Genomic DNA, 26287 nt, shown 5'->3' with positions numbered 1-26287 from the left:
GGCAAGAGTTTTTATTACATCCAAAAATTAAGAGCTCTTGAACAAAAAATAATACATTATTTAATGCTGCAAATTCAACTGACAATTGCATTGCAAGGCTATCAACAATTTTGTTTGGAGTACCACACGCAGGGGAAAAACACTCAACTCTGATTCATTCAATTGAGTTTCCCAGAAAACCACAACCGTCTTTCTTGCAGTAATCATTTTTGAAGCCTCCTCACAGTTCCCTTTTCTGAGCATACCATACAGGCTTTCGTAGGAATGTTTTGTTTTCACTGAGGCAGCTAAGAGAATTGGGGGATAGTGTTTTTTAGCTCTGTCACTCATAAAAGGAGAGCACAGCCAGCTGAAATGTACCTCGTGAAGTCACTAAACCAAAGCACTATGCCACATAAAAACTGCAGGTGCATATCCCCTCTTCCCTATATATATATGTATGTATATTTAGGGTTCCTTCTGTGTTTTTCTTAGAGTTGCATGCAACTGAAAGCAGAACAACAGATAGAAAACTTCTGCAGAAAGTGATAGGTAGCTGAAAGGAAGAGAAGGAGGAACCACATGGCTCTATATATGTGTACAAATCTTCCCACACTTCTCTTTTAAATATCATCTTTTCACTTTGCTGTCCATAATAGCAGAGGACAAGTTTTTTATGTTTGCTACTGATGACTTTTAGGGAAAAAGTAATGTAGTAACTACAATCCTATATAAATGATTGTATCATAAAGTAGTGTAATTAAAGAACTGTAACCATCGTGTAACGTTATCCTGTGCATCACAATTCAGAATGACCCCCAATTTTACATGCAACGTTATACATCTTTCCTGTTTCTAGACAATGTTAACAACTAAAGAGGTTACTAGATCTCAAGAGTCCCTGTAGAGTTTTGAGTAGAAATAAAGAGTGCCACATCATGTGGGATTTAATCATCTTCTAGGACATCAGCCTCTGAACATATTATGTGCATCAATTTTGATGGTGAGTGGTAAGATAACACAGTCAATCATGGGAGAAGTAATTTTAAAGCAGGTGTGCTGAACTGCTCAATTTTAAAGCATTCTGCTCATCCAAGCAGCAGATGCATAAACACTTTTAGAGACCATTGCATGAAGTGCAACTGCTTTGCTACAAGCATTTAATTTGGGTCAATGAATGAGAGAGATGGCTGAAGAAGGGTAGAAGTGGTTATTTTCTTTACAAATGAAATTGCATAACAGTATTTACATAAAGTCTTGAAGTACCAGTGTAATCCTAGCCATCCACATATGGGAAAGGTTGCCCAAAATGTGAAGTTCCGTTACTCATCAGTTGTAACAATACTTTGCATATTTCAGTGGGCTGTTCTCCAAATATGACATATCAGGATAAAAAGGGAGAAAATCTTTCAGTGTGCAACTGCTTGGACATCACGGTCACACAGCAGCAATGTAGGAGAGGGAGGATGGGCTAAGTGCATTATGACTAGCTGGTCTTCTAAGCAGTCAATTAAGAAAATGACTACAACGTACCATGAAAAAAAATATTTGCCATAGCTATAATTTGTAATGAGAAGGAAGATATTTTCTTCACCTCTTCCTTGTTCTATCATTATCCAAACTAGTGCAAAACGCCTGTGTTTTTAATAACAGCATTTAAAGTTGTCTCAAGGTTTGGAGCTGCATTAGAAGTGCACACCTACTGAAACTGCACTTGCACACCTGCATTCACATTTTGAAGGTATATATATGCTATATTAGAAGAAAAGCATTACATTTGAGATGACAGAAATAGTAAGTAAAGGAAAAAATACACATGCAACTTAAAGGAATAAAGCTTAACAAGCTGCACCGCAACAGCTCCTTGACAGACAAGTTTATTGAAACAATTCTTAAAAGCAGATATTCTGAATGTACTCCATCAATCCCAACAGTTCAGAAAAACAATTGTTCAGTGTCCAAATGAAGTGTGCAAGTTACAAATCGTACATTTTTCATATACTCATTTATACCACAACATTAGCTTAAAATACAGTGAATCTTATGCTATTCAGGATGTCAATTTATTGCTATAATTCTCCCAAAATGTGGGGCTTACCAGGAAAACAGCTCTTATTTGAAGACTACAGCTGTTAACGTGCCTCAGACCCCAAGAACTAATCATTATCCATTTTGATGTGGATCACCCTGTTTTAAAGGATTTTCTTTCTGATTTCCAAAAAATTAAATGCTTTATTTTCCAAGACTGGATTCTTAGCTGGTTATTTAGCAGGAAATGTAACATTTGAATACTTACTACAGTATAAACGCTTGTAGGGATATAAAGTTTTCTCCACTTTCATTTAGCTTCATGTTTTCAACCACACCAATCAGAAGAAACACCCAACATGAAGATTATAAAAAAGGGATAGAAACAGTGAACTCAACCACAGAGGGCCCAGAGTTCACAGCTGAACTATTTTTTCCTTGAAAATTAAAGATGTTTGGAGATTAGGAAATACTGTAAATTTACACAATAATCCCAATTTTGCACTGTCTGCCCGAATTAAGAAAATAGTTGAACGCTGATTTGAGTTTTCTTGTTTCTAATAATAGTCTTAAGGGTTCCAGTCTGAGTGCAGCATAGCTGCTTTTTAAAAGGATTGGCTGCATTTGGAAACGTCTCTGCTATTTAGGCCAAATGATTTTCACAGATTTAATCTTTTGACCAATAATATGATCACTTTATTTTCAAAACAAGTAATTTTTAGAAAAAAGAAAAGCTTTTTCAACAGTAAAAGATCTCCATATCCAGTGTGAAAGTAACACGGTGGTATAAATATATGCACGCATTGCATTACACTTAATATATTACACACATTCCAGTTAGCCATGGAACAATTAACAAAGGAGCAGATGACTACTAATTGTGGGTACAAAGTATTTTTGTAAACAAGATTTTGAGAAAGTTGAAGGAAAGCCAGATTTCTGGGAAGATGACTACCTTGGAAATTCATTTTTGTTTCCAAAGAAAGTCAACTCTATCATTTATTTTAAAGGATGCTGTATATAAGAATGCACTTTGTATTAAAACAAAGATCAATACTTTACAGTTTAAGAAACTTTACATATGTACATAAATTACACATCAGGAATGGTTTTAAAGCTCATAAGGAGATGTCAGAAAAGTCTATTTTCCTTCTATTAAAATTTTTAACTCTTTTACATTGTGATCATTTGCAACTGTCACAGCGTGATCCAGTGCTCGTATACTTGCTAGAAGCTTTATGATCTGCTTTATTTGCTCCCTAGAAAGCAAGCAAAAAAAAAAAAAACAACAACAATCACATAAAAGTATTAACAGAAAACCACATTATGACTGTACAACAAATCATTTCAGGTAACTTTGCATCATCTCCCTGTTTGCCTAGTCTGATAAACTAAGTTGGTCATCAGCTTAGCAATTAAATTGGAAGGAGGAAGTAGGAATTAGTCACTCAATACTAGATGCAGTATAAACTGAAGAAAGTCTTGCATTACTGATGGTACTGCGTGCAGTGAGTCACAGCTCTCTTGATAAATAATTCTTGAGCCAAAATAAAACCAAAAAGTTAACAAACAACAAACAGTAAATATGCTTTCATGCATGCCTTACAAAGGTAAGGAGCCAGCCACCAACAAATTGCATTTCAATTCAGGTCAATCTCAGACCCGGGAGGAACGCACTTCAATGGTCAAGAATGATTTTAGTATCTTGCAAGGAATGTGGACAGGAATTTTCGCCAAGTCCAGTGAAAAATACCAAAGGTTCAACATTCATCTTCAAAATGAAACCACCTGGTTTGTGAGAAGGCACCCAACATTGGAAAACAATCAACAGATATGGATAAAAGATAGGCTTCCTTCTCAGGAGAAGTTACTGTCTCTGTATTTCAGTGCTATGTGTAAGTTCAAAAAAGAAAAAAAGAAGGATCTAATTCCACTGAGAGCCTCAATAATTGAAGAGTAACTCATGAATGGCTCTGGCAAGTTCAGGTACCAGGAGTGACTAATGCAGGTGGCAAGGGATCCAAGTTTCAGTTTGTTAAGTAGGTTTTCTGGAACAACTGAACTACTGACCTTGCGACCTCCCCCCGAGCAACAGCACAAGAATAAACAATCTTCCAATGTTTTGTTCCTGCATATCAGTGTAGCAATGCAAATATAAAGTTCATAATTTATTAAAACAACCCACCACAAAGCCTTTCACGTTACTTGGCTAGCAGCCACATTCATGCATACACAAACTTTTAGTTATGCTGGTTACCAGAAACAAGGAAAATTACTCTGATCAAGGAGAAAACAGGTTCATCAAGACTTGCAGCAGAATGGAGATATTTACCAATGTTTGCAAATAACAAAGCACAAGTACTGTAATTGAATAGCTCAAACTATGTTACCTTGCATTTCTTTTCTCTACATCAGAGCAACCAATGCTATTTCTGTAAATTGTATCAGCCAGATGAACAAGGTATCTACAGAAGTTTTCTAGCTGAGAAATAGTCTTGTCTCCTTTTAGATTAGCAAACCACTGTTTAGGAAAGCAAGCAATTACCTAGACAAAACAGGAAAAAAAAAAAAAGGTTAAAAAGAACAAGTACCAAAATGTTGAAAGTTTAGTGACACAATTTGTTGGGTCACCAGCTCAAACTGCAGTCCACCTGAATAAAACAGGAACCCTCCCCCCACCAATTCCAAAATACAAGCAGTAAAACACTGAATCTCTAGAATATCTGAACTATCTGCAAGTATAAGCCAGAGATGGTTCCCCTTTTGGTTCATCATTACAATATTAATATGCCAAAACCAAAATTTCAGAGGTAACTGCAAGTTTTAACTACATTTAAAATATTTTGTTTGTTATTACTCACACTTTGTGCCTTCTTAATGCTATCATCTCCATACTCAGAGTTTTGAAAAGCCATAAGAATGTATCTATTTAGTAGACCATCTATTGATAGCTCCTGGAGAGTTTTGTTTGAAAGGATTCCATACCACTGGAGAAAGTTTCCTAATAACTGAAAATACAATACAGGGAAAATAATTGTTTAAATCATCATGAGTGTTTAAAGTTTGTCAAATATCTACAGACTCTTCCAGACTCTTCAAGTGCAACAGTGTAGCTTAAGTAAAGCAAGGAAAATGTGCCTTCTGATAGTCACAAAAGTATTCAGAATCCATAAAGTAACAGCTTAGAGCGTTAGAAATTCTCATACAACATGAACCATCATTGCTATGTTGCTTACGTTTTGCCCAAAGAATCAGTGAAAAAGAACTAAAGTTTCAAATAGTTTGTTCACAAAATTTGATGTCAATATCAAGTCAAATGAGACCTAGCATACACCACATGGGGGCAAATCCACTGCCTCTCATCAATGAGATTCCCAGGCATGCTGTCGGTATACCCTTATTTCCTGAAACAAAAGGCACAGAGATTGTCTGAAGGGAAGTGCCAGCTAAGCCAACAGTACAGCCATTATTCTCCAGCAGTATACAGCCTGTGGAGAACTGCTGCCAGCCTTGTAGAAGGGAACACAGCCAGCAGTTTACTGTTGAAGCAGACCACCAGAAAATAGTAATAAGGAGCTTGCTTCCCAGCTTCTAATTCCTGATCTCCTGCAATGCTGTCTATACCTGCCTTTCACACCCTTCATCACTTCAAGTTCACTAAGATTAGAACTGCTGCATATTTTACAAACAGCAACAGGCTTTCCAGAGGAATATAGAAAGCAGTCCATTTATCCAAGTTATTTTCATGAAAATTCTCACACTACTTAAAACAAATATAGAAAAATATCCTCTCATGACTACAAAAGTAAAATAAAAACTTTATTTTAACAAACATAATGACATTAAAAAACCTTGGTCATTGAAAATGCCAAATAAACCCCAGTGTAGAAAAAAAAATGATGCCCTTTCACTTGGCAAACGTTAAAAGAGGGCACAGTGTATTATCAAAGACTAAGAATCCCACTTCAGAGTTCTGTCAACTGAAGAAAAGGCAATTTTCCACCTGCCATTTTCCACAAATAAGAGGGGGAATTAATTGCTACAACATCTGCATAAAAATCTACCAGATGCATTAATGACTTACCTTAACAGAGGACCAAAACTGGCGCTGGAAAAACAAATATGGACCGGAGTTCTTGTTTTCCAAGATGCTGGAAAGTAAGAGATTTCTTTAATGAGCAAACAAGATCACTACTGTGTGAAGTTTGCTGACTTCCTCATTCCCACACAAAGTTCATTTCTATAAATATTCCCTTCTTCCATTCTGCTGTTTCTTCGATAATTCCTCACGGTAATTAATTTCCTTCTGCATCCAACCAGTGGACCACACAGAGGTATGGAAAAAACCCTATCAGCTATGGTCAGAAGACACTGACCTGCTAATAGAGAGATCTGATACCACAGTCAAAAGCAGACTTACTTTTTTGGATATAAGGGCATGAATACGTCATCATCTAGTGTTCTCCTCATTCTTAGCAACAATGCCTTTAAAAGCATCTGAAACAGATTATTATTATTTTTTTTAATAGCAGCCAAAGTAATGCTTAGTAGTTAAGCACTCAGAAATTGATTTAAAAAAAAACAATAAAGAACATTTGCGATCCTAAAAGTAAAAGGCACAAATACTTCAGCATGCATGCAGAGTCTTAGAGAAATCTATAATGAATAAAAGTGAGAGCTGAAACTTGACAATTTCAATAAATACTGAAGGCAATGGAATTATTTGAAACTATGTTTAAACTGATCCTTAAAGCAAAAAATGCAGACCAAGTCCTAGTACGTTTGCTATCTCTAACTAGTCAATATAACATAAAATAATTAAAAACAAAAACAATCCCTTTGTGACCCACACATAACATGTTATGTTTTTTCCAGTACAGTGTACTGGAGATATACTCAAATTCCTTAATTTATCCAAGATATTTATGCAAAATGACCGAAAAACAAAACAAACTTACTTGTGTATTTTTGTTTTCAGCATTAACCACTGAAGGATATCCATTTACTAGTTTTTGTACAATTGCTACCATTCTTGATGTCTGCGTTGTAGAAAAAGGATCCCATATATTTTCAGAAATCACTGTAAGAGATGAAAAAATTACTCCACTTTGCAAATGCTCTAATACAGGCAGAAGGGCAGTCGTTTAGGATAGAAAATTACAAAGCAGTAAAATCTAATGCCATAAATAAGCACCAACTTCCTTCTCCTCCCCCTCTTTGTTTAACTATACCTGTTAGTTTAGGAAGAACGACTCTCTCTACAATAGTAGGTAATAGCGAAATATCAGCATCATCTTTTTCTTGCTCCTGTTCTTCACAGCCATAAAAGAGCAATGATTCAAACCACAACATAGTCTCAAAATCTCGACACTTGCCCTAATAAAATGAATTGAGAAGATATCAGATTCCTAAACAGGCATCTGAAGTCAACACATTAAAATAATATATAAACAAACAAACAAACAGCCAAAGGATCAAGTTCATCGTAGAACAACACAATCACCAATTAATATGAAAGTGACAATTGTTGAAACACAACTCCTTTTTCGGGCTGCTGCTTAAAACATATTTTAACAACTCCACTTGTGCAAAAGAAGGAAATAGGAGAAATAGGAGTTCATTTGTACTGCTTTATAAAATGATGTTTTCTGAATTAAAAATCTCTTGCCTTGTACTTTTTCAAACTTAGCAAGATGCAAAACAGGAACAAGGAAGCACAAAACAGAAAATGAAGAGATTTGAGAATTCTCTCTCTTACCGCCAAATACCTTAAGCTTTATTTTGCCAGCCTAAGAATGCATGTAAAACTAGCAAAGGGGAGGGATAATTCACAAAAAGTCTGAAATTTTATGACACTACCTTTCACAGATTCTCTAATTTATTCCAAGTAAACACTCTGAATGCTCGCTGAAGAAGAATCTTATTTCCCTTCCTCTGCAGTCAGAGCAGAGGCAGAGATCACCTTCTGCAAATATTTCCTTGGTAGTTAAGAAAAAGCACTTCGGAAGAAAGGACAGATTCAGTCATTTGAGACACATTTGCAGAAGGTGCTACAAATGTTTTTGAAGTTTTGAAAGGGAAGAAGACTCTCTGCCTTCCCAGTCTGCTTTCTAAGCCTTGTTTCCTAACAAAACAAACTTATGCAATTGCACTCATTGGGTGCCTTGCTTGATATGCCTCCCAGGAAAAACCAACATAGCAGGAAAAAGGAAGTTCCTACCAGTACTGTGAAAATAAGCTCTTGATTGCAGCAGAAATACTGAATGAGAATTCACTGCTAGGAAGAACGGATGGGAGGCCAAAATTAGGTGAACTGTTTGTCCTGATGGCTAATCATGACAGCACACACAAGATGGACATCAAATACTTGCCAGGGACACTGCGTTGCAATTGTGCAGTCCTGCTCCTCCCATGTTCCTTACCTAATTACTGGGCTACGAGTACTATGAGTAAGAGCTGAAAACTGACAACCAGAGTACTACGAGGTATGAAGGGGTAGGTGGGAGAAAGAAAGATGCAAAATGTTGGGACACAGATCACAAACCACTGAAAAACAGGGTTCTTCATTAAACTACTCTTGAAGAAATCCCATCTCTGGAATCACAATTTTCTCTAAAATACTTTAAAACCTAAATGCATTATTTAATATACTAGTTGGTTTTTGGTCTATATTGCACCCTGAGAAGGTGCTGGCATGCGCCAAATTCATCTCTTGCCTTCTAGGAACACGGAGAGCAGTAGTCCAGGAACTCCCCAAAAAAGCACTTCAACTCAAGACAGGTGCCCACTTTAAGCTTCATGCCTACAACATGCATTTATGAGAAGCATACGTACAATTCATCTTGACCTACAGATGTGTGAAAGCACCACACTACAGAGAAGCTTCAGTGAATATTGCATGCCCAGGACCTTACCTCCAAAGGAGTCCAGACAAGTAGCTGAAGTCTGATTAAAGGGTTGAACAACTTAGGTAAACAGAGGCCAATATAGGCATCCTTGTAGGAAGCAAAGTACTTCGAACGCCAAGCTTCAAACTGTGACTTAATACAATCAATTGAGTAAAAGCTTTCCAAAACATCTTCAAAAACTTTGTTGGATTCTTTCAATATACGGTCTGGTTATGGGTTAAAAAAAAAAAAAAAAAAGGAACAAGTTAATCTATTGCTCATGAAAACTCTTTCAGACTTTAATGCTGACTGGCATACACCAAATCCTACCAGCATAACCTAAAAAATTGTTAGCCTTAAAACTTCTACTAATTTTGCCTTAAATAATCATATGCATTCATGAAGGCAGGAGAACAGTGTGGATCGAACTTCAAAGCTGGCCTTGTTTTGCACTGATGCTGGGAGCAGCTGATCTCTTAAGAGCCCTCCAAAGCACACTATTCCACTCTGTCATTCAAGTGCAAGTGGAGGCCATCCCTGAGATATGGTGAGTGCTTCAGACAGTGTGTGCTGACAGACAACACAATACTTTCCAACATTTCCCAGGGTCAGTTCCATTTTAATCAGACATTTTTGCTGCAGTCAGTTTTAAACATCCAGTTACAATAGTAAATTGCACACAATAACTCGTACACATAACAGGTAGAGAGGAGTCAACAAAGTTAGATAATGTTATATAAACACACTGTTAATGCTGTGATCCAGATAAAGATGCTACAGATGAAGGCAGCAAGTCTGAAGTGCATCCCTCTGTTCCATATAGCTCAATGATCATTCTGGGCTACTGTGGGGGTGAGCTATGAACTATTAAAAAAAATGCTTCAGAGACCCTATGCCAACTCAGAAGCTAACAGTACGTGCAAATAAGACTTGTAAATCACAGATGTAACAATCAGAGCTCTCTGCCTGCATCTGCAATTTTGGTGACATGCCAGCAACTAAAGGTGTGATTGTTTGCACTTCTGACGCACTTCTAGACAGTTTATTTAATTGCTTTTTAATCTAGTTATACTTTGGCACTCCACAACATCTATGACTTCAACATTTTTATTACACGCTCTGCAAAAAGCAACTCATTTTCTGATCACTTCACTTCGTGCCTCCAGCCTCTCACAGTGTACAAAATAAACATTGTTCTCCTGGCTGTATCATCCCTCCTCACATATATATATATATATGCAATTCTATATACATGGTCTCTGCTGATCTGTTTCTTCATGTTTATTCAAATTTGATGAAATTTTCTTTCATTGTACTCTGTCTCAAGGTGGGAAAGTAATAGGATTATTACTTTACTACTGACTTCACAGTTACCTCTAGTATTCTGTTTGCCTTTCAACCATTTAAACAACCTATTTATATTTTCCCAAATTTCAGGTTTCTTACAGTTATCCTAGTGTTTAAGAGACATTAGGTTTAACTTATAACTCTGTTAACTGTATGATTAGGATTACGCATAATTAAGGCTACTTTGAGCAAACCCATTGTAAAACCATGGAGGAATTTCAAAAGTCAGTACAGGACCCTTCTGCAATGTTTACAGTCAACATCATTTTCTGTCATCTGTAAGGTTTGCTGTAATGGAAGCGGATAATTTTTTGTCACAGTGTTTCTGGACACTCCAGAAAACATGTCAGAGAATCATAGAGAACCCTTAGCCCACCCCATCATGCCCACTGATCACGTCCCTCAGTGCCACATCCACACAGCTCTTGGACACCTCCAGGGATAGCGACTCCACCACCTCCCTGGGCAGCCTGTGCCACTGCCTCACTGCTCCTGCTCAGAATTAATTGTTCCTAATACCCAACCTGAGCCTCCCCTGGTGCATCTTGGGGCCACTGCCTCTCATAGTATCTCAAGTTATTACCTGGGAAAAGAGGAGAATGCCCAGCTAACAGCTGTAGTTAAGCACAGCTATTGATATAAGCTAGCAAGGAATGGTTCTTAAACTTTCTCTGAAATACAGTGAAATACATGCATGCAGTCAACTTGTATTTTTTCTTTTTCTACATTAGATAGCATAAGGCTTCAGTAGCTTTTCTCACCTCGCTCCATATTGAAGTTCGTAATATCCGTTGAAGTTTCCTCATCATCACTGGAAAGGCCTTCAAGGTGATCTGCCATCTTCCCAGTTTGCTCTCTTGCTTGTCTTCGACGAGCTCTGTAAGGAATCAGCAATATAATACAGGTTTTACACTTTTTTTCCCTATATCATGAACACAGACATGCCTTTTAGTGCAGGGAAATGCACTTTGAAAACAACTACCAGACTGTCACTGCCTCGAACATCCTACTGTTTTGCTGCCTCGAGCATGGAAAGGAAAAGGAACCAGCAGAACCCACATAGAAACCTAATGGGCTTATTATACTCTCTTAGCTATTCTAAATTAGCATCATCTCATGGTCATTTGTTTTGTACTCTCAGATGCTAAATTGGGATATTTAGGAATACTCCTTCCCAGAATACCAGCTGAAGTGTTTTCTCCCCTTCACAGGAGAGGAACAAACACTGCTATTTTGCCAGTATTTTACACTGGAAAACTGCACTTTGAGAGCAGGTAAACGCTCCTGCTGGACAAGAAATGCCAGTATTCTACCTTCTCGCCTCTCTTTCTGCAGTCCGACGTTTAACTTGTTCTTGATAGAGCACTCTGTCTCGTCCAAAAGAATCAAGATTTGGTGCCATGAGCGCTTTATCTGTAAAATTACATCAATGAAAATTAAAAAGCTTTTCTGTGATTATATAAATATACTATAGGCTGTTTCACAAGAGCCCTGTATCTACTTTAAACTAAGTGTAATTTGAAGTAGAAAGTGTAAGATGCACCCAGAAGCCTAGGATCCGCAAATGTAGAGGTTAAAAGAGGATGTAACGGAGTTCAGAAAAATCTCCACTTAAATTTCAAATAGAATGTTTTCACCATACTTAGCTCTTGTCCCTCTCTCAACAATGCATAATTATATAAAAGTTAACATTTTAAACAGAAATCACTGAAATTGAATATTCCAAGACATATAGATCTCCTTACATAAGCATGTTCACCACGTACCTTTTGAAAATAAAATGAACAAAAAGAAAGATGAAGAAGAACGACTAGAATATATGATATTCCAGAGTTCTATTCGCAACCTCTACATCAATATTCCTTAAATTATCTGCAATTCCAACTGCATCAAAATGGACAGGAAAATAGACCCTCTCCCTTCCTCTTTTTAAGTGGCAATTCATTAAAGATGTTCCTGTCAGTATCACAGCTAACAGCGAAGCCTGTTTACTCTTTCCAGGTAAAATTGTAGAAGTGAATTGAGTTAGTGCTGAAGTCCACCCATAAAATACAAAAGATCAAAACTTAAATGCATGCCTGTCCAAATTCCAGGAGTAAGTTTAAATGGGTTTAGTCAGAACATTCACAAATCTATCGTTAAAAATACCAGTGATGTTCTGCATTATTACTACAACTCTATACAGAATTACTAACAGTCTTAACATACAGAGTAATTCACGCCCATTTATTGAAAACGCTGTTATGCAAAGCTACTTGTCTTTACACAAAAGTAAAGCAAAACTTGGCAAGCAAATCTAAATTGACTTCTATCCCCTTAGCGTTCTGATGCTATATGAAGGAATGTAGATTGTCTGTCTGCATCACACATCACATCAAAGCTGACATCAGTGCACTAGTTTCTATGAGAACTTGAAGGAAAGAACTGATGTATTTTAAGATGCCCCACAGTTCGTTCTCAAGATTCCCAGACACTAAAGTTCTCCTTGGACAGTGATGTCTGTCACCCCCTCACCATCAAACTCCAATCCAAAATAATCAATTTTAGGCTTGTTTTAAGAAATCTGCTTAAAGTATGCTAGATATCTAGTTCTCACAAGCACTTTTTTAATGGTTAAATTGCAAAGCCCATGTGTGATGCCCAGGGCTCCAAATAAAGAAATATGTATGCTGACCATTCTGTAAAGAGATGAACAATTCTTATACTCTAATTCTTTATCATGCCCTGTAAATTATATCTAGTGGTACCAACATTACAATTCTAGAAACACTGTGACAGAACAGGAAATGGCTTTTATTATAGGATATTAGGTCAGCCATAGGACAGACAAGAAAGCCATTCTAAAAATGAGACACTCTCCAAAACAGAAAGAAGACTACTATTAAGGTACGTTACCCATCATTTAACATGCAGAACAAGACTTCCTTCAAGGAATGTACGTTTTCATCTAAGGTAACACTTACACCTTTGTAGTGTTTTACATATTGATTACCACAAGAAAACTCCTCAATGAGAACCCCCATCCCCATACGAACAGTAAATATTTTAACTAATATTGAACTGTAATCCATTATAGATTTATGCTGTATTAGCAGCAAGTCTCTTCCAGTTCCTTAGCTTTACCAGTTAAGCATCTGAAATGGAATACTTCTGCTACCTACAAAGTAGAGCATGAGATAAAATAATCTCTAGCCCAGTGTTCCATAGCTTTGTAGAGAGCTGAATGTAGACGTTACAGGAAATTTCCAGATTCAAGGATGATAAAAACAAAACAAAAACATTCTGACACAGAAGTGTGGAGTCACGTGGCACCAGTACAGCCACCACCACCACACATACATCTCACAGTGCTAGAAAAGAGGAAACATAGTTAGGAGCAATAGAAAGGAGAGATGAGGTCAGAGTGGCTTTGAATTTAAATCAAAATGGATTAGAGATCTTTTAATCTAAACTTGTTTCTACCTATCTCAAGAGTTAGGATAAACTTCAAGGCAGTCATACTTTAAACATGTACATTTAAAAATAGCCATAATAAGTAAACAAGGTTGTTTAATGAATAATAAAAACCTTCAAGATGGACTGACTTGAATGGCTTGAAAACTCCGAAGATTCATCTTTAATATCATCTTGTCGTCTTTGGACAAGGCGGGAAGCTCGCTGTTTGTACAGCTGGTGCATTGCAGATTCAAGTTCATTAATCAGAGGCACCTGTAAAAATACAACACACTACGTAATATCAAATCCTCCAGGTGCTTAGCTTTCTGGGGTACCACACTATTCCGAAGCATAGTACTGTCACTGCACTTCTAGCAGCAAAGCTGTTTTGTTTTAGCCATTTGTGTCATTTGGACTAGTAAATATTTCAACTTGAAGAAAACGCATGCATTTAAGAGCGCTGACAGCTTTCAATCATAGCCATTAGCGTTCTAAAAGAACCTGGCGTTGACTGAATGAGGTTGAAGAGCTAAGACAAGAATTTCAGAGTGAAATGTTACTTAAAAGTCCTCTTGTTTTCTCTGCTGAGTGCACTTGAATGTTGTTACAAAGCTTACAATGCACAGTCATTGTATCCACTCTGTCTTTAAACAAGAAAGTAATACCCTGACATTTATATGAACAAGACTACCCAGTGGAGAAAAAAAGAAAATCAGTGAATCTAACCTCCTGAATACTGGCAGGTACTGTTTTGCTGTAACTTCTATCAGTATTTACAGAAATACTGTTGAAGCACAGTAAAACAAAATATTGCTGAAATACAGTAAAACAGTGCATAAACACACGATGTGAACAGGTAAATCACTAAAATGTTACTCTAGCCTAACATTAAAATCAAAATTCTGCAAATAATGGGAGTTCTGCATTAAGTATTATCTTGAAAGATACAGACTTCAGTCGAATCTGCTACTTAAAAATAAACTTAAAAAATTAAGGAGCAACAAAAATAGATGATAACAGCCAGGAATTGCCTGACATTAAATAGCAGATTCACTGCCTAGTTTTGCAGAACTTCATTTCCTGGGACAAGTTAAAATTAGACCACCATAAAAATTCAAATGCAAAAGAATTTTTCACAATCTCTTAATTTGGAAAGGCAAGTCCCATGAGTCAGTTGCTTCTGGTATGAATATTTTTATGCCATATCCTGCTTACCTCCAAAACATATGTTTAGTCCAGTCTTCCAGCCTTAGCTCAGATATTTCATTGCTGTCTATCACGCAGAATTACATTTTTTTTCCCCCAAAAGAGATAAAATCAGATATTGTTTCCTGATGTAATTTAGAATGTGACTCAGCAGCTATTTAAAAATCTCCTCCAGTAAAATTTAAGATTATGACATTACAGCTGCAGGGCTATTTCAGCTGAGAATGACACACACATCAGAGGACAAATTAAATGAAAGAAATATTAGCTCTTCGTGGTATAAACTGGTCTACAGAGATTAAAATCAGAGTAACTCACAATACATGCAATTTTCTTTTGAAGAAAACAAAGCAGAGAGAACGTAGAGGGGAGGAAAAAAATCCCACAGTTGGAAGTACACGTTCAGAATTTAAGACTATTTTGAAAAAATAAAAAATAATTAAAGAGAAATAATGCAGCTTGCCATAGAAAATACAGTTTCTTCCCTTAAGTGTGTCAAGGGTATTCTAAAACTGAAAAGTTAAACGAAAAATTACTGACAGCACCTCTAGAGGTTCTTATAATTGCCTCAGGATAAACAAATAAATAGAATAATTAAAGAAAAAACACAAACAAAATTCTATGTATTTAAATATGTGAACCCCAAATATTTCCCATTTAAAACATAAGAGACTTAGAAGCCATAATTATTTTATCAGTACTGTGGTTTATGAGTGATTGGCAGTTTCATAGACTACTACAGAGCTCTCATTCATTGTTTTTTTTAGTCATTACCTTAAAATCAGCAATTTGTTTTACAGTTTTTCCCCCCACACACATTTACTGTGAGAGGAAAAATGAAAACTTCTCTGAACGTTCAGCAGATGAGGATAATTCCAAGATAACTTAAATCCCCCTTCCTAACAATAACAAATCGCTTTTGGAGGTACAGTAAGAGTTCACCTAATCATGAAGACAAAGATAGGCAATTCTATTGCTTGCTTCTGACATTCTTGTAAGACTTGACCCATTATACTCTCCATTGCATCTCACCGATGAACAACGTGTTTATAACATTCAGCATTTCTTCAGGATATAGACAAAATAGTCTTGCTTGGCTGGGCTCCAAAAGAGTTGAACACGGCACATTGTGCAGAAATTAGGTTATCAGAGAAAGAAGGTCTGCTTTATGATATTATCTTTTGTTCTCCAAAACTAAGTCTATGAGCATACAAGGAAACTCTAGGGCAATGGACTCTTCTGGAGAGGATGAGTACACTGTGTATCCATTTCTGCTTGTTCAGCAAACAACTTCCTTATTAAAACCAGTATCAGTGCAAAACTGCCTAATAACAATGACTCAGTGACCACACCTCATAAAACAGAGAGCATCAACGCATCATATCTGAAAGGACAGGGAAGGCCCCAGTTTAACAGACTTAGGATATGTGTATACACACACACATATCCCCACAGTATTATTACATATATGCACATCAGGATACCTTTTTTGCTTTTATATATTATAATTATAATATATATAATAATAATAGCCATATGCATTCTATGCCATAAACAGATAAATGCAGTTGTTTCAAATATATTGCAGTAAGGGCCACAGGTTCTACAGAAAGCTGAAAGTAATTTACGTCTACACTCAAAAGATAGGAAGAATCTATTTTCCTGCTGCATTTCATTATTTTCAAGTATCCTTTTCTAAGAATCCTTGGAAAACCAGCCACTGGGAAAGCATAAAGATATTACAAGAAAGCACTTTCACAAGCCTATTTGTTAAACTGTCAGCAGCTAATCATCACAACTTGAACTGATTTACTTCCTAGTACAGCTAGGTAGGTAAACTTTATTTTGACAAACTGAACAGAAACTGTTACACTATTCATTAGCAGTAAACCTTCTTGGACTTACAGGAAGTCTGCAAGACTAAAGGGCTTGGTTTACACTCAAAACAACGTGATCCAAAACAATTTGTTTAAAGAAAATATTTGAACAAGACTGTGTGGGCAATCCAAGTGAACACCCACACAACAACACATTTCTGGAGCTGTTAAGTAATGTGGATGTTCTCTTTGATTGTAAGAGATCTTTTAAAAAGCAAACGTAGGACAGAGATAAATAGAGACAAACTTATCTCACACAAAGAATATAATTTCTCTTTGGTTCAGAATTCAGCAAAGATAGAACATCAAAGAAAAGTAGGGTACTTTGATTACCCCTTAATACCTAGTGCACTAACAGTGACTCTGGAACATTGCTTCTTTAGTGAACAATACCTTTTATAACTAATTAATTAGCTGGGCAAATTAGCTGGTCCAAACATCCTGGGTTTGTCCACAACTGATAGTTCTTCACTAGCTTACATGACTGAAGATGGGAATCTCCCAAGACCATTAGTGATAGGCAATTACTGGCTAACTGATTAGCAGCGAGAATGCTTCAATAGTCCTCTGCCACACCAAACAAGATATCTAAGCAGCACCTTTAACCACTGAAGTAATTCTGTCAGCCAACACAATAAAAAGATGCCATATTATTGTATTCAAGTCAAGATGATGAAGCCTGTACACTGCTAACTAAATTTTACAGCTCCTGTATGTGTGTGCATGTACACATACACACACATATATTTAAAAGAAAACTAAATACAGCATACTGAATAAAATAGTGGAAAAAGACCAAGTTCTCAAGAAACATGCAGGAGTATCATACTACATGATGTATACTACAAGGTGTACCTGTTTTACATGTATTCAGATGTTTACAGTTTTTCTTCTTCAGACCCTAGAGCACTAACAAAGCCATGAGATTATATGGCAGGAAGAAGTTCGTAATACAAAATACAAATCTTTCTTATTGTGTTCATAAAACATTCAAAGAACTGGCAATTAATTCAGTCATTACTTTTCTTCACCTGATATCCAACACAGGCCAAAAGTGGCATCTATGTAAAGCTGAAATGCCCTAAAGACAGAATCTAAAAACGTTTTTAGATGATCTAAGGTCAATAATGTGTTACACTGTGAAAGAAAGGTTTTTGATAACCAACATAACTTTTCATGACACTATCTTTCCAACACTCGAATAACCAAACCTTTAGGAGAATATGTTCTCATGGGACTTTTTGAAAAAACCATGATGTGTTGTTTGCATGTACTAAGAGACTTTTTTTTTTTTTTTTTGAAAAAAGATGAATGTTTTTACATCCTTACCTTTTCACTGAAACACTCAAGCAAGTCTTGGACATACCCTCGCATTTCTTGCAAAAACTTATACTGTTCACCAATACCCCCAGAAGACCCTTCTAATCTTTCAATTGCCTTGGTAGAGTCCTCTCGGCTTTGCTGATGTTTCTCAAACTGCTGCCGATTAGCTTTGTGCAATTCTTTCATAGAGTCCAACCTGAGGGGCAATGGATAAATAACAAATTTACATCCAGAAGTCTCTGTCCAGACTGTTGAGATATTAGACAGTGCAAGTACTAAGTATATATGGAAATACTGAAAAGAGACATTTTCTAACTTGCGCTTGTCACTTTCTCTCCTCTCTACATAAACAGCGAGACTAATGATATATATTAATTTTCTACACTATGCTGAGTGCATTATGCTGACAGTTCCTTGAATTTTTTACAGGAGTTGGCAGCACTTCAAATACTACAAGGCTGGCCCTACAGAAAAACGGAGAGGAAAAAGTATTTTATGGAGAGAGAAAAGAAAACAAAAGCAGATGAATTATGGTCCTACAAAGCAGGTGCCTCACTCTACTAATTTGATTTACTAGTGAAGTTTCTAACACTACAACAGGCATACAAACCAATATTGCAGACAAGTAAAGTACAAGTTGTTCATTACTTATGATTTCTCTGCAATTGGCATGTTCATTGAGTAGGACCTTTTGCATACCTGATAGACTACAGCTTTTAAACAAAAGAAAAAGCTTACACTAAAATGTAAATTCTTTTTCTACTGAAGCGTAAGACTTTGATTTAAAATATAAAAGAATGAAACCTGCTGATAAAGCTAAGCACCTCACTGGCCTTTCAATTCTTGCCTATAAGACTGTAGTGTCCAGAAGATGCAACTCAGACCTGTCTTCAACAAGATCAATGGTCACATATTTAAAGCTTCACTTCCAGAGAAGCAATCCAGGGAGAGTTTCGAACAAAGTGTCAATGTCATCTTCACTCTGAGTTTTTTTTGTTTGCCTTTTAATTTTTTTTTTTAATGGATGTGCCAGTCAGTACTTTTCCAGCGATGAAACTGTGTTTTCTCGAGACTAAATGATGCCTGAGGAACAGAAAGCTAGGGGACATGTCTTTAAGTCTAAAAAGATGGTCTGTCCTACCTGTCTTTAAGCTGTTTCTTTACCAAATCAATAGTAATAGGAGTCATCTCATTACTGGGTGTTTTGAAAGGAACTGTATTATCTGTTTTTTGAGACTTGGTTTCCGATGATCCATATGCAGCATAAGTGTATGGAATGCCATATGATGAACCATAGGACAATGTCTGGTAAGTGTTCTGGTAGTACAGATTATTCACTTCAGCAGGCTGACTTGGTTGAACCTGAAGTAAGAGGACAAGCAATTGTACAGTGTTAGACTTCAGAGAAAGGAGAAACATTGTTTTCACATCTCAAATGTTATAAAATGAAAAAGGTATCCAGAAACCATTGGTGTGACAAATTCATGTGGGTTTGAGCCTAAAGCTTCCAGTATCTAAGCTCTCAGAAGTACCTTCTTAAAAGGACAAAGTCTTAATATCTTATTATTCTAAATGTTTATATTCATAGCAAGTTATTAAATTCTAATTTTAAGCAGCCTACAACTCCTACAATAACAATTCTGAACTACACTACATTTCACTAAGACTATCTATTAGAATCACTGTTCAGTTAGGATTTTTCTGAAATATTTTTAAAAAACCCTATTATTATCTTCAACTGAGTAGCAGCTTCAGTGTGACAATACATGGCATGGCCTGCTACTAACTCCAATTGCATGTTTACACCACAAAATAAGATACAGAAACAGAAAAGAAGCTCTAACTTGTCTACAAACTGTAAAGCCAGTGACAAATAGGAACAGATGTCTCTTCAAAGTGGCGTTGTCCTAGCTCTACTTTAGGCTGCAAATATATGCTGCTTACACTATCAGTATCTATTCCAAACTGAGAGACTAAAGAAATGGTAACGCTCGATACTTAAAATCTGATCTCTCATTTCTTTTTAAAGAATATCAGAAGTTACATACTGATCTCAGACAAAACAGCCTTCTGCAAACTACCCAAGTTTAGTATGGATTTAGCCAATACAGCAGAAACAAAACAAGAAGAGCTCACAATGAAATACATACCTGAGGTATGTTGATTCCTTTCCGTATCTGTTCTTGCTCCCATCTACTGAGTTCTTCATCTTGTTCCCCTGCCACTAGTGCCTCATCATCACTACCCTCAATACCTGAAGAGGAATAAAACAGACAGGTAAAAAAAAAATAATTTAGCATATTCATAGTAAGGGCCATGAGTTACAAAACCTAAAAGACCAAGCTTTGGTGGGAACATCTCACTCAGTGCACTCTCTTCTTCTTTACAAGAAATTAAGTTACAAGAAATTCACGTTAGTCCATGAATCATTATCACAGAGGTTCCACTGCAAAAACCTAATGGATAAGTTTGCAGTTAACTATCGGTAAAGCCCTCCAATAATACAAATCTGTTCTCTTACTATTTCTCCTTCTCCAGAAGGCCAATTCACCTCTTTTTCCACCTCTTTTCCAGGAAGCAGAATCCTACATTCAACAACTGGTGTTTTTCTTTTGACAACTATATACTTGCTAAAACATTACAGGAACAATACAAATTGCTCCTTAGTGTAAGCTTCTACCAGTAAATAGAGTTGTGTGCTTCTAAACAAAGAAACAGAATCTGTGCACAAAACTTAACAAGTAGATTCCATTACGCAGCACTTTTCTTATAAACAAAATTTAACTCCAGACTTCAGTCTGAAAAATGTGTTGTTTAAAAATGCTGAAAGGGAGCACTTGCAATAGAACCAGTGCAAATATTGACCAGCTGTCTCTCTGAGAAGATTTTACCTATTTCCTCAGCAATCTTTTGCCTTTGGGATTTTTCCTTCACTGTAAAAACTATCCTCCTCTTCTCGTCATCATCTTCATCATCACTGGCATCATTTTCATCTTCTCGAACAAGGCGGCTTTTACCTGGTTCACTGTCAACAGGAGTAAAGTCTCCAAGTTCACGAGCCATTTGACGCTTTTTCCTAGCAGCATGAATGAAAGCAGCATCTGGAATTTCTCCTAGAGACAGATGTTCACAGCATTAAACATCCGCTGCCACAGAACAGGTATTACAACTCCTTATTACTCATGCCATCCTACCAAAGCACTTTAGTAAGTGGCAAAGAAAGCAAGAGGAAAAAAACTTTTTACTCACAGAAACATTTGCAAGCAACCTAAAATCTACACATGCAAACTTTCAGAGTAATAGCTCTCAGATAGAGAATCTTTCCCAAAAAGAAAGGCTCTGCTTTCATTAGCTCATATGCCAAAACAGCAGAAGCTTGACTCCTAGAGAAGAGGATGCCTTTTACAGGATCTGGCTGCTGCACTAGGAAGAGGAAAAAGAGATTCCTCTAATGTCTCCTCCTGTTCTGATATTCCCCCTAATTCTTATTACTCTAAGGGAAACAAAAATCCTCAGTCATTTCAACAGATGATGGGTAGCTCAAGGAACAAAGGACACCAAATAAAGGGCAATGCTAATAAGACTGTATAATTGAGAGGAGAAAAAAAGACAACAAAAAACAACCACCCCACAAACCCAGATTTATGAAGGAAAAAAAAGTAAAATCACTAGTACAAGATTAATGCAGCTTACTTACGTAATATAAAGAATAGTCCCCACAAATCTATCTTTTCAAACATTAATAAATCTTTACTGTTACTTTGACTAGTCATGGACAAAAGGTTAAAGTTCATATTCTCTTTATACTTGAAATAAGATATTCTTCTCAAGCTCACACTATCTCTACAGATGTAATAACATACATACCGTACCCTTCTGCAATTTCCCCTAAAAGGAAGAGTCACTTGGGAATCAACTAGGAAATTATTTTTTCCCCTGAAAAGTGGACCCAGAGCATGCAGATGGAGTTTCTATCTGGGGAGCAGGCCATCACATGAGTCAGCTACCAATTAGCAAACTACTTTCTCAATTGGATTTCTTTGGCCTCAGGCTTTGGCGGAAAACTTATTAGACAAAAACAGATAGGATAACATTTGAGATATCTTGCAGACTTACAACTGAGACATTCAAATTAAAGACAAATGCTGGCTAGAACATTTGTTCAACATATCAGATATATTACAATAACCAACCTGGGCGAAGAACATTCAGTGATGACAGGGCACTCGAAAAAGCCCCACTAGGTTTTGGCTTTTCTTCTTCCTTCTCACTTTCAACTTCCATTTCTTCTTCACCATGTTCACTGTTTGCAGTCCCATCTTCTTGACCTATGTCCTTAATCTGTCCTGTCTTTTCTAGTGGTGGCTCGACTGTTAAAAGACAATAAAGCCTACATTTTACTCTTTGGTAAAGGTCACTTGGTGGTGTTTTTTTTTTAAAGGACTAACATTCTATGACTAAAACAAAGTGAAGGTAAATTTCTCCATGGGACTACATCCAGCTTTCATAAGCTTCAGCTATATCACTGCTCACTCCCTACTTTTTCTTTTCCGAGAAGCTGCACTGCAAGGGCATCCTGTCAGGTAAGCACTAGATGGTAGTTCTGAACAGAGCTGAAACAACTACTTTAGTCTACTGACAATTGTAAAGGTAGCTGAGAAGTTTCATCCTTCAGCATTCATTTCTACCTGACAGAGATTCAAAGATCTCTATCAGCATCAGAATAGCATTTGTGAGCTTCAACTGAATACATTCAACATATACTCCAGTACTAAATACTGAATCCTCTAAAAAGACAGACAACTCGTCCTGAAAACAAGTGATCTGTATTTACAATTCTTAATCTTAGCCACTACAGAAGTTATTGTTAATTTTGCAGTTACCATCTGTTGGAGAATTGACCTCTGTTCTAACTTTTGATTTTTCCAGATCTTCTTTGTATTCCTTCTTCAACTGCTTTACAATCTTTTTGCTGTAACTTGATTTCTTCACTTTGAAAACTTCTTCGGTTTCTTTAAAAGAGAGTTGAAAAACACTACATTAGATCTGACAAGAAGTATACTTACCTATCATCCCTTTTTGCATCTAGAACTCAAGAAGCGCCAGAAGGAATGCAATTTCACGTGACTACATGTTTGCACTATTGTAACAACAGGAGCTATGTAGCCTTTCACAAGCACTTGTCTTCCTTGTTTCTTTGGGAGTCATCCACAGCACAGTCACAGAAAAGCAAGATTAGGAGAGAGTGAATGGACACGTGGACAGGTGCAGAAACTGTCCAGACACTTTTCCAACTATTTATGAAGGACAATCTAGAAACTGTGAGAACTGCTGGAGGAAATAACTGCAACAAAATACCCACGATTTCACCCACAGTTTACTAGGGCAACAGGTGATCTGACACAGCCACGTGGGATGAAAATAATCTTGACGCAAACGGGAAGTAAAGACCCACTCCATCAGCACCACAGGCCCGGTGGCGTGGCACAAGTTGGGTTGAGCGCCTGGCACCGTGCAATACAGGTCCGGCTGGCCCTGCGTGGAGCCAGGAGCTGGACTCGGCGATGCCCGAGAGTCTCTTCCAACTCGGGGTGCTCTGATCATAACTCACCCCACTAAACCGTAGGCAAACCTCGGAGCACCTGCCGGCGCATCCCTGTCCGCACGAAGGTTCGCCGCAGCCCCTCACGGCCCACGTTCCGCCGCCACCCCTCAGCCTTAAGAAACAAACCGAACCACGGCGTGGGGCCGCGGCCGCCTCACCCTCCTCCTCATCCTGGAAGCTGAGCAGGCTGGCGCGGGGCGCCTCTTTGTTCTCCCGCGGCCGCTTCTTCTCCTTGGGCCGCCCGGAGGCCGGCAGCCCATTGCCCTGCGCCGGCGGCGGCGGCGGCGGCGGGGGGGGCAGCAGGGAGGGAGCCGGCAGCGCCCCTAACCCGGCCCGGTCGCCCCCCATCAGGCCCAGCCCCAGGCCGAGGGCCGCACCGTAGCCCGCGGCGCAGGCGAAGGCGGCGGGGCTGCCGGGCAGGGCGAGGGGCACGCAGCCGGGCGGCAGCGGCAGCAGCCCGGTGCCCGCGGCCGCCAGGGCCACGGCGGAGGCCTCGCCAGGCCCTTCTCCTCCGGCCCCCGAAGCCGGCGCCGGCTCCTGAGGCGGCTCCTCGTCGCGCTCCTCGTCCTCCTCCTCCGAATCGTTCCGCTTCCGCACGTTCACTCTCCGCGCCTTGCGGAACATCCCGCCGGGCGCCGACCCCCCGCGCCGCGCAGCGCCAGCGCCGGCACCGGCACCACCCACTTCTGCCGACCCGCGCCGCGGCCCAGGCCCGGCTCGCCGAGCATGATGGCCGCTGCGCCGCCGCCCACAGCGCCCCCTGCCGGCCGCCACCAGCCGCTTCCCTCCGACTGACGGAGAGGGACCTCCCGACCATAGAGAGGAGGCGGAACGAGGTTAGAGCGTACCCGGCAGGGAGCATAGAGAGCGGGGACTAGAGCGGCTCGGCGCGCCGCGTGCCGATCCCTCCTCCCCCTTTTTCCAATGGGACCGCCTCTGCCGCCATCTTGTGTCGGAAAAGCGGCGCGCGGAACAGCGGGGGAGGGGCGGGCGGGGCATGCGGGGGCTTTGAACCGGCGGCCTGTGTGTCACTGGCATTCTTAAAAACTCCTTCCAGGATCAAGTGCTGCGACCTGGAGGGGCCTCTTCATCCTTCCAGGCTGTGAGCAGCCTGATCTAGCTGTAGGTGTCCCTGTTCACTGCAGGGGAGTTGGAGCAGGTAGCCTTGAAAGAGCCCTTCCAACTCAAACCATTTATGATGAAGAAGCCTGCTTCTTGCAGCCCCTCTGCCAAGCACGTGGCAGGAGATGCAGAAGGCTTGGCTGACGTCCTGCAGCCTCTCTGCTGCTACAGGCAGCACTGCGTTGCTTTTGTGCTGTGAGTCTGTGTTGACTAACTCAAGTTAGACCAGATTTACAGCTAGGAAGGAAAACTACAGCTTCTATATCCCAGTTTTTTGGGGGGAAAAAAGGTCAATTTCTGTTCATTGGCATATCTCATAATCACACCAAAGACTAGAAACCAGCCAACCAGGTTGGACTTAAAATATGGAGAATCAAAGCTCTGTGTGTATAAATGCCAGCTACTTTATGATAAAACACCATAAAATGATGATGCTAAGTTTGAGGTGTAACTGAATTTGTCTTACATTGACATTGAATGGATTCACTAAATCTGGGGCCAGGAAGAATGCAGAGCTGTTGGAGCAAGTCCTGATCAGAGGGCTGGAGAAGGCCAGTCATGTAACTGAAAGCAGGATTTTCCTGACTCAGGGAGATTTCCACAGTGCTTACTTGTACGCAGGAATAAGATGCCTTTTATTTGATCGTTATGCAGAACACAGCTGTGGCAAAAGTAATTGAAACTTTCATTTACAGCATTAGAAAGCACATAGATGTATTAATGTGATCTCTTCCCAAGAAGACCAGAATATATATATCCTCAGTTTTGGCTGTGTGTGGATTTCAAACAGTAACCTCAGCACTCATGGCTGTGATGGCAATGTTATACTGTGTTACTGTGTTATTCAGCACATTTTTTACTAGAGGGCAGCAGAGCCTCAGCGAATTCACTGAGGCTTGATTCTTTAAGAGGATGCTAATAACATTTAGAAATCAATATACTTACTTATATTTTTTTAACAAGAGTATCCTGTGCAGGGTTAGTGACTAGCCAGTTTGTGAGAGCGTTGTTAGTGCTTTTGCACAGCCAGGATGATTTATATTCCTCTGGAATGCATACCGGGCAAGTAAATGCTCAGAACAGCCCCCCTGCTCCCAACTTCTGTCATCTCAGCTTTAGCTCATAACTGTGTTGTAGCTTATGACAAAACCATAGAGTGTTTACAAGAAATATTTTTCATTTGTGGAAAAAAAAAATCAATTTGCTTTCAAGGTATTGATAAATGAAAGAAAGTCCATACAATAGCTGATTTAATAGCTCTCCGAGTAAAACTGAGTTCAGTCCTCAGACCACAAACACCAGTGTTTTTAAATTTACAATTGCAAATAGACTTGATCACCTTAATAGTTATTACACTGTTGATTTCAGTGGCAAAACCTTCAGTAACAAAGATATGCATGTATGTGAATATTTTGAAAAATTGAGTTGTGTTACCTAGCAATACTGCTCCATCATTAGTCACAGTTATGAGCAAGGCT

The 26287-nt window shown here is 38.6% G+C and overlaps 1 protein-coding gene across 2 annotated transcripts; it reads right to left on the bottom strand.

Annotated features, from left to right (window-relative positions):
• Positions 1-1840: 1840 nt before the first annotated feature.
• PAXBP1 (PAX3 and PAX7 binding protein 1) lies at positions 1841-24422 on the bottom strand. 2 transcript variants are annotated; one of them, XM_065741771.1, is made up of 18 exons: positions 23846-24422; positions 22966-23094; positions 22276-22452; positions 21100-21195; positions 20233-20336; positions 19224-19444; positions 18089-18278; positions 13826-13949; positions 11555-11654; positions 11003-11118; positions 8922-9121; positions 7239-7383; positions 6966-7087; positions 6428-6504; positions 6092-6158; positions 4869-5015; positions 4398-4552; positions 1841-3266 (listed from the first exon to the last, which is right to left on the bottom strand). In XM_065741771.1, exons 1-18 carry the CDS (start codon positions 24309-24311, stop codon positions 3149-3151), a joined length of 2754 nt encoding a protein of 917 aa, XP_065597843.1. In that variant the 5' UTR covers positions 24312-24422; the 3' UTR covers positions 1841-3148. The 2 variants fall into 2 exon arrangements, with proteins under 2 accessions (XP_065597843.1, XP_065597842.1); XM_065741770.1 differs by having other exon boundaries at positions 20974-21195; positions 23846-24421.
• Between the last annotated feature and the right edge of the window lie 1865 nt (positions 24423-26287).

This window comes from Cyrtonyx montezumae, unplaced genomic scaffold, assembly GCF_038088225.1.
Source record: "Cyrtonyx montezumae isolate F1298 unplaced genomic scaffold, pur_monq_1.0 scaffold_3, whole genome shotgun sequence".
Classification (NCBI taxonomy): domain Eukaryota; kingdom Metazoa; phylum Chordata; class Aves; order Galliformes; family Odontophoridae; genus Cyrtonyx; species Cyrtonyx montezumae.
This window is presented reverse-complemented; position numbering and strand designations above follow the sequence as displayed.

Excerpts from the sequence above, each read along its gene's own strand:
- PAXBP1 (XM_065741770.1), bottom strand. The coding sequence starts at position 24,311 with ATGTTCCGCAAGGCGCGGAGAGTGAACGTGCGGAAGCGGAACGATTCG. Across the intron at positions 18,279-19,223 it reads AAGAAACAGCTTAAAGACAG|GTTGGACTCTATGAAAGAAT; the intron begins GTAGGACAGACC and ends ATTGCCCCTCAG. Across the intron at positions 4,553-4,868 it reads GCATTAAGAAGGCACAAAGT|GTAATTGCTTGCTTTCCTAA; the intron begins GTGAGTAATAAC and ends TGTTTTGTCTAG.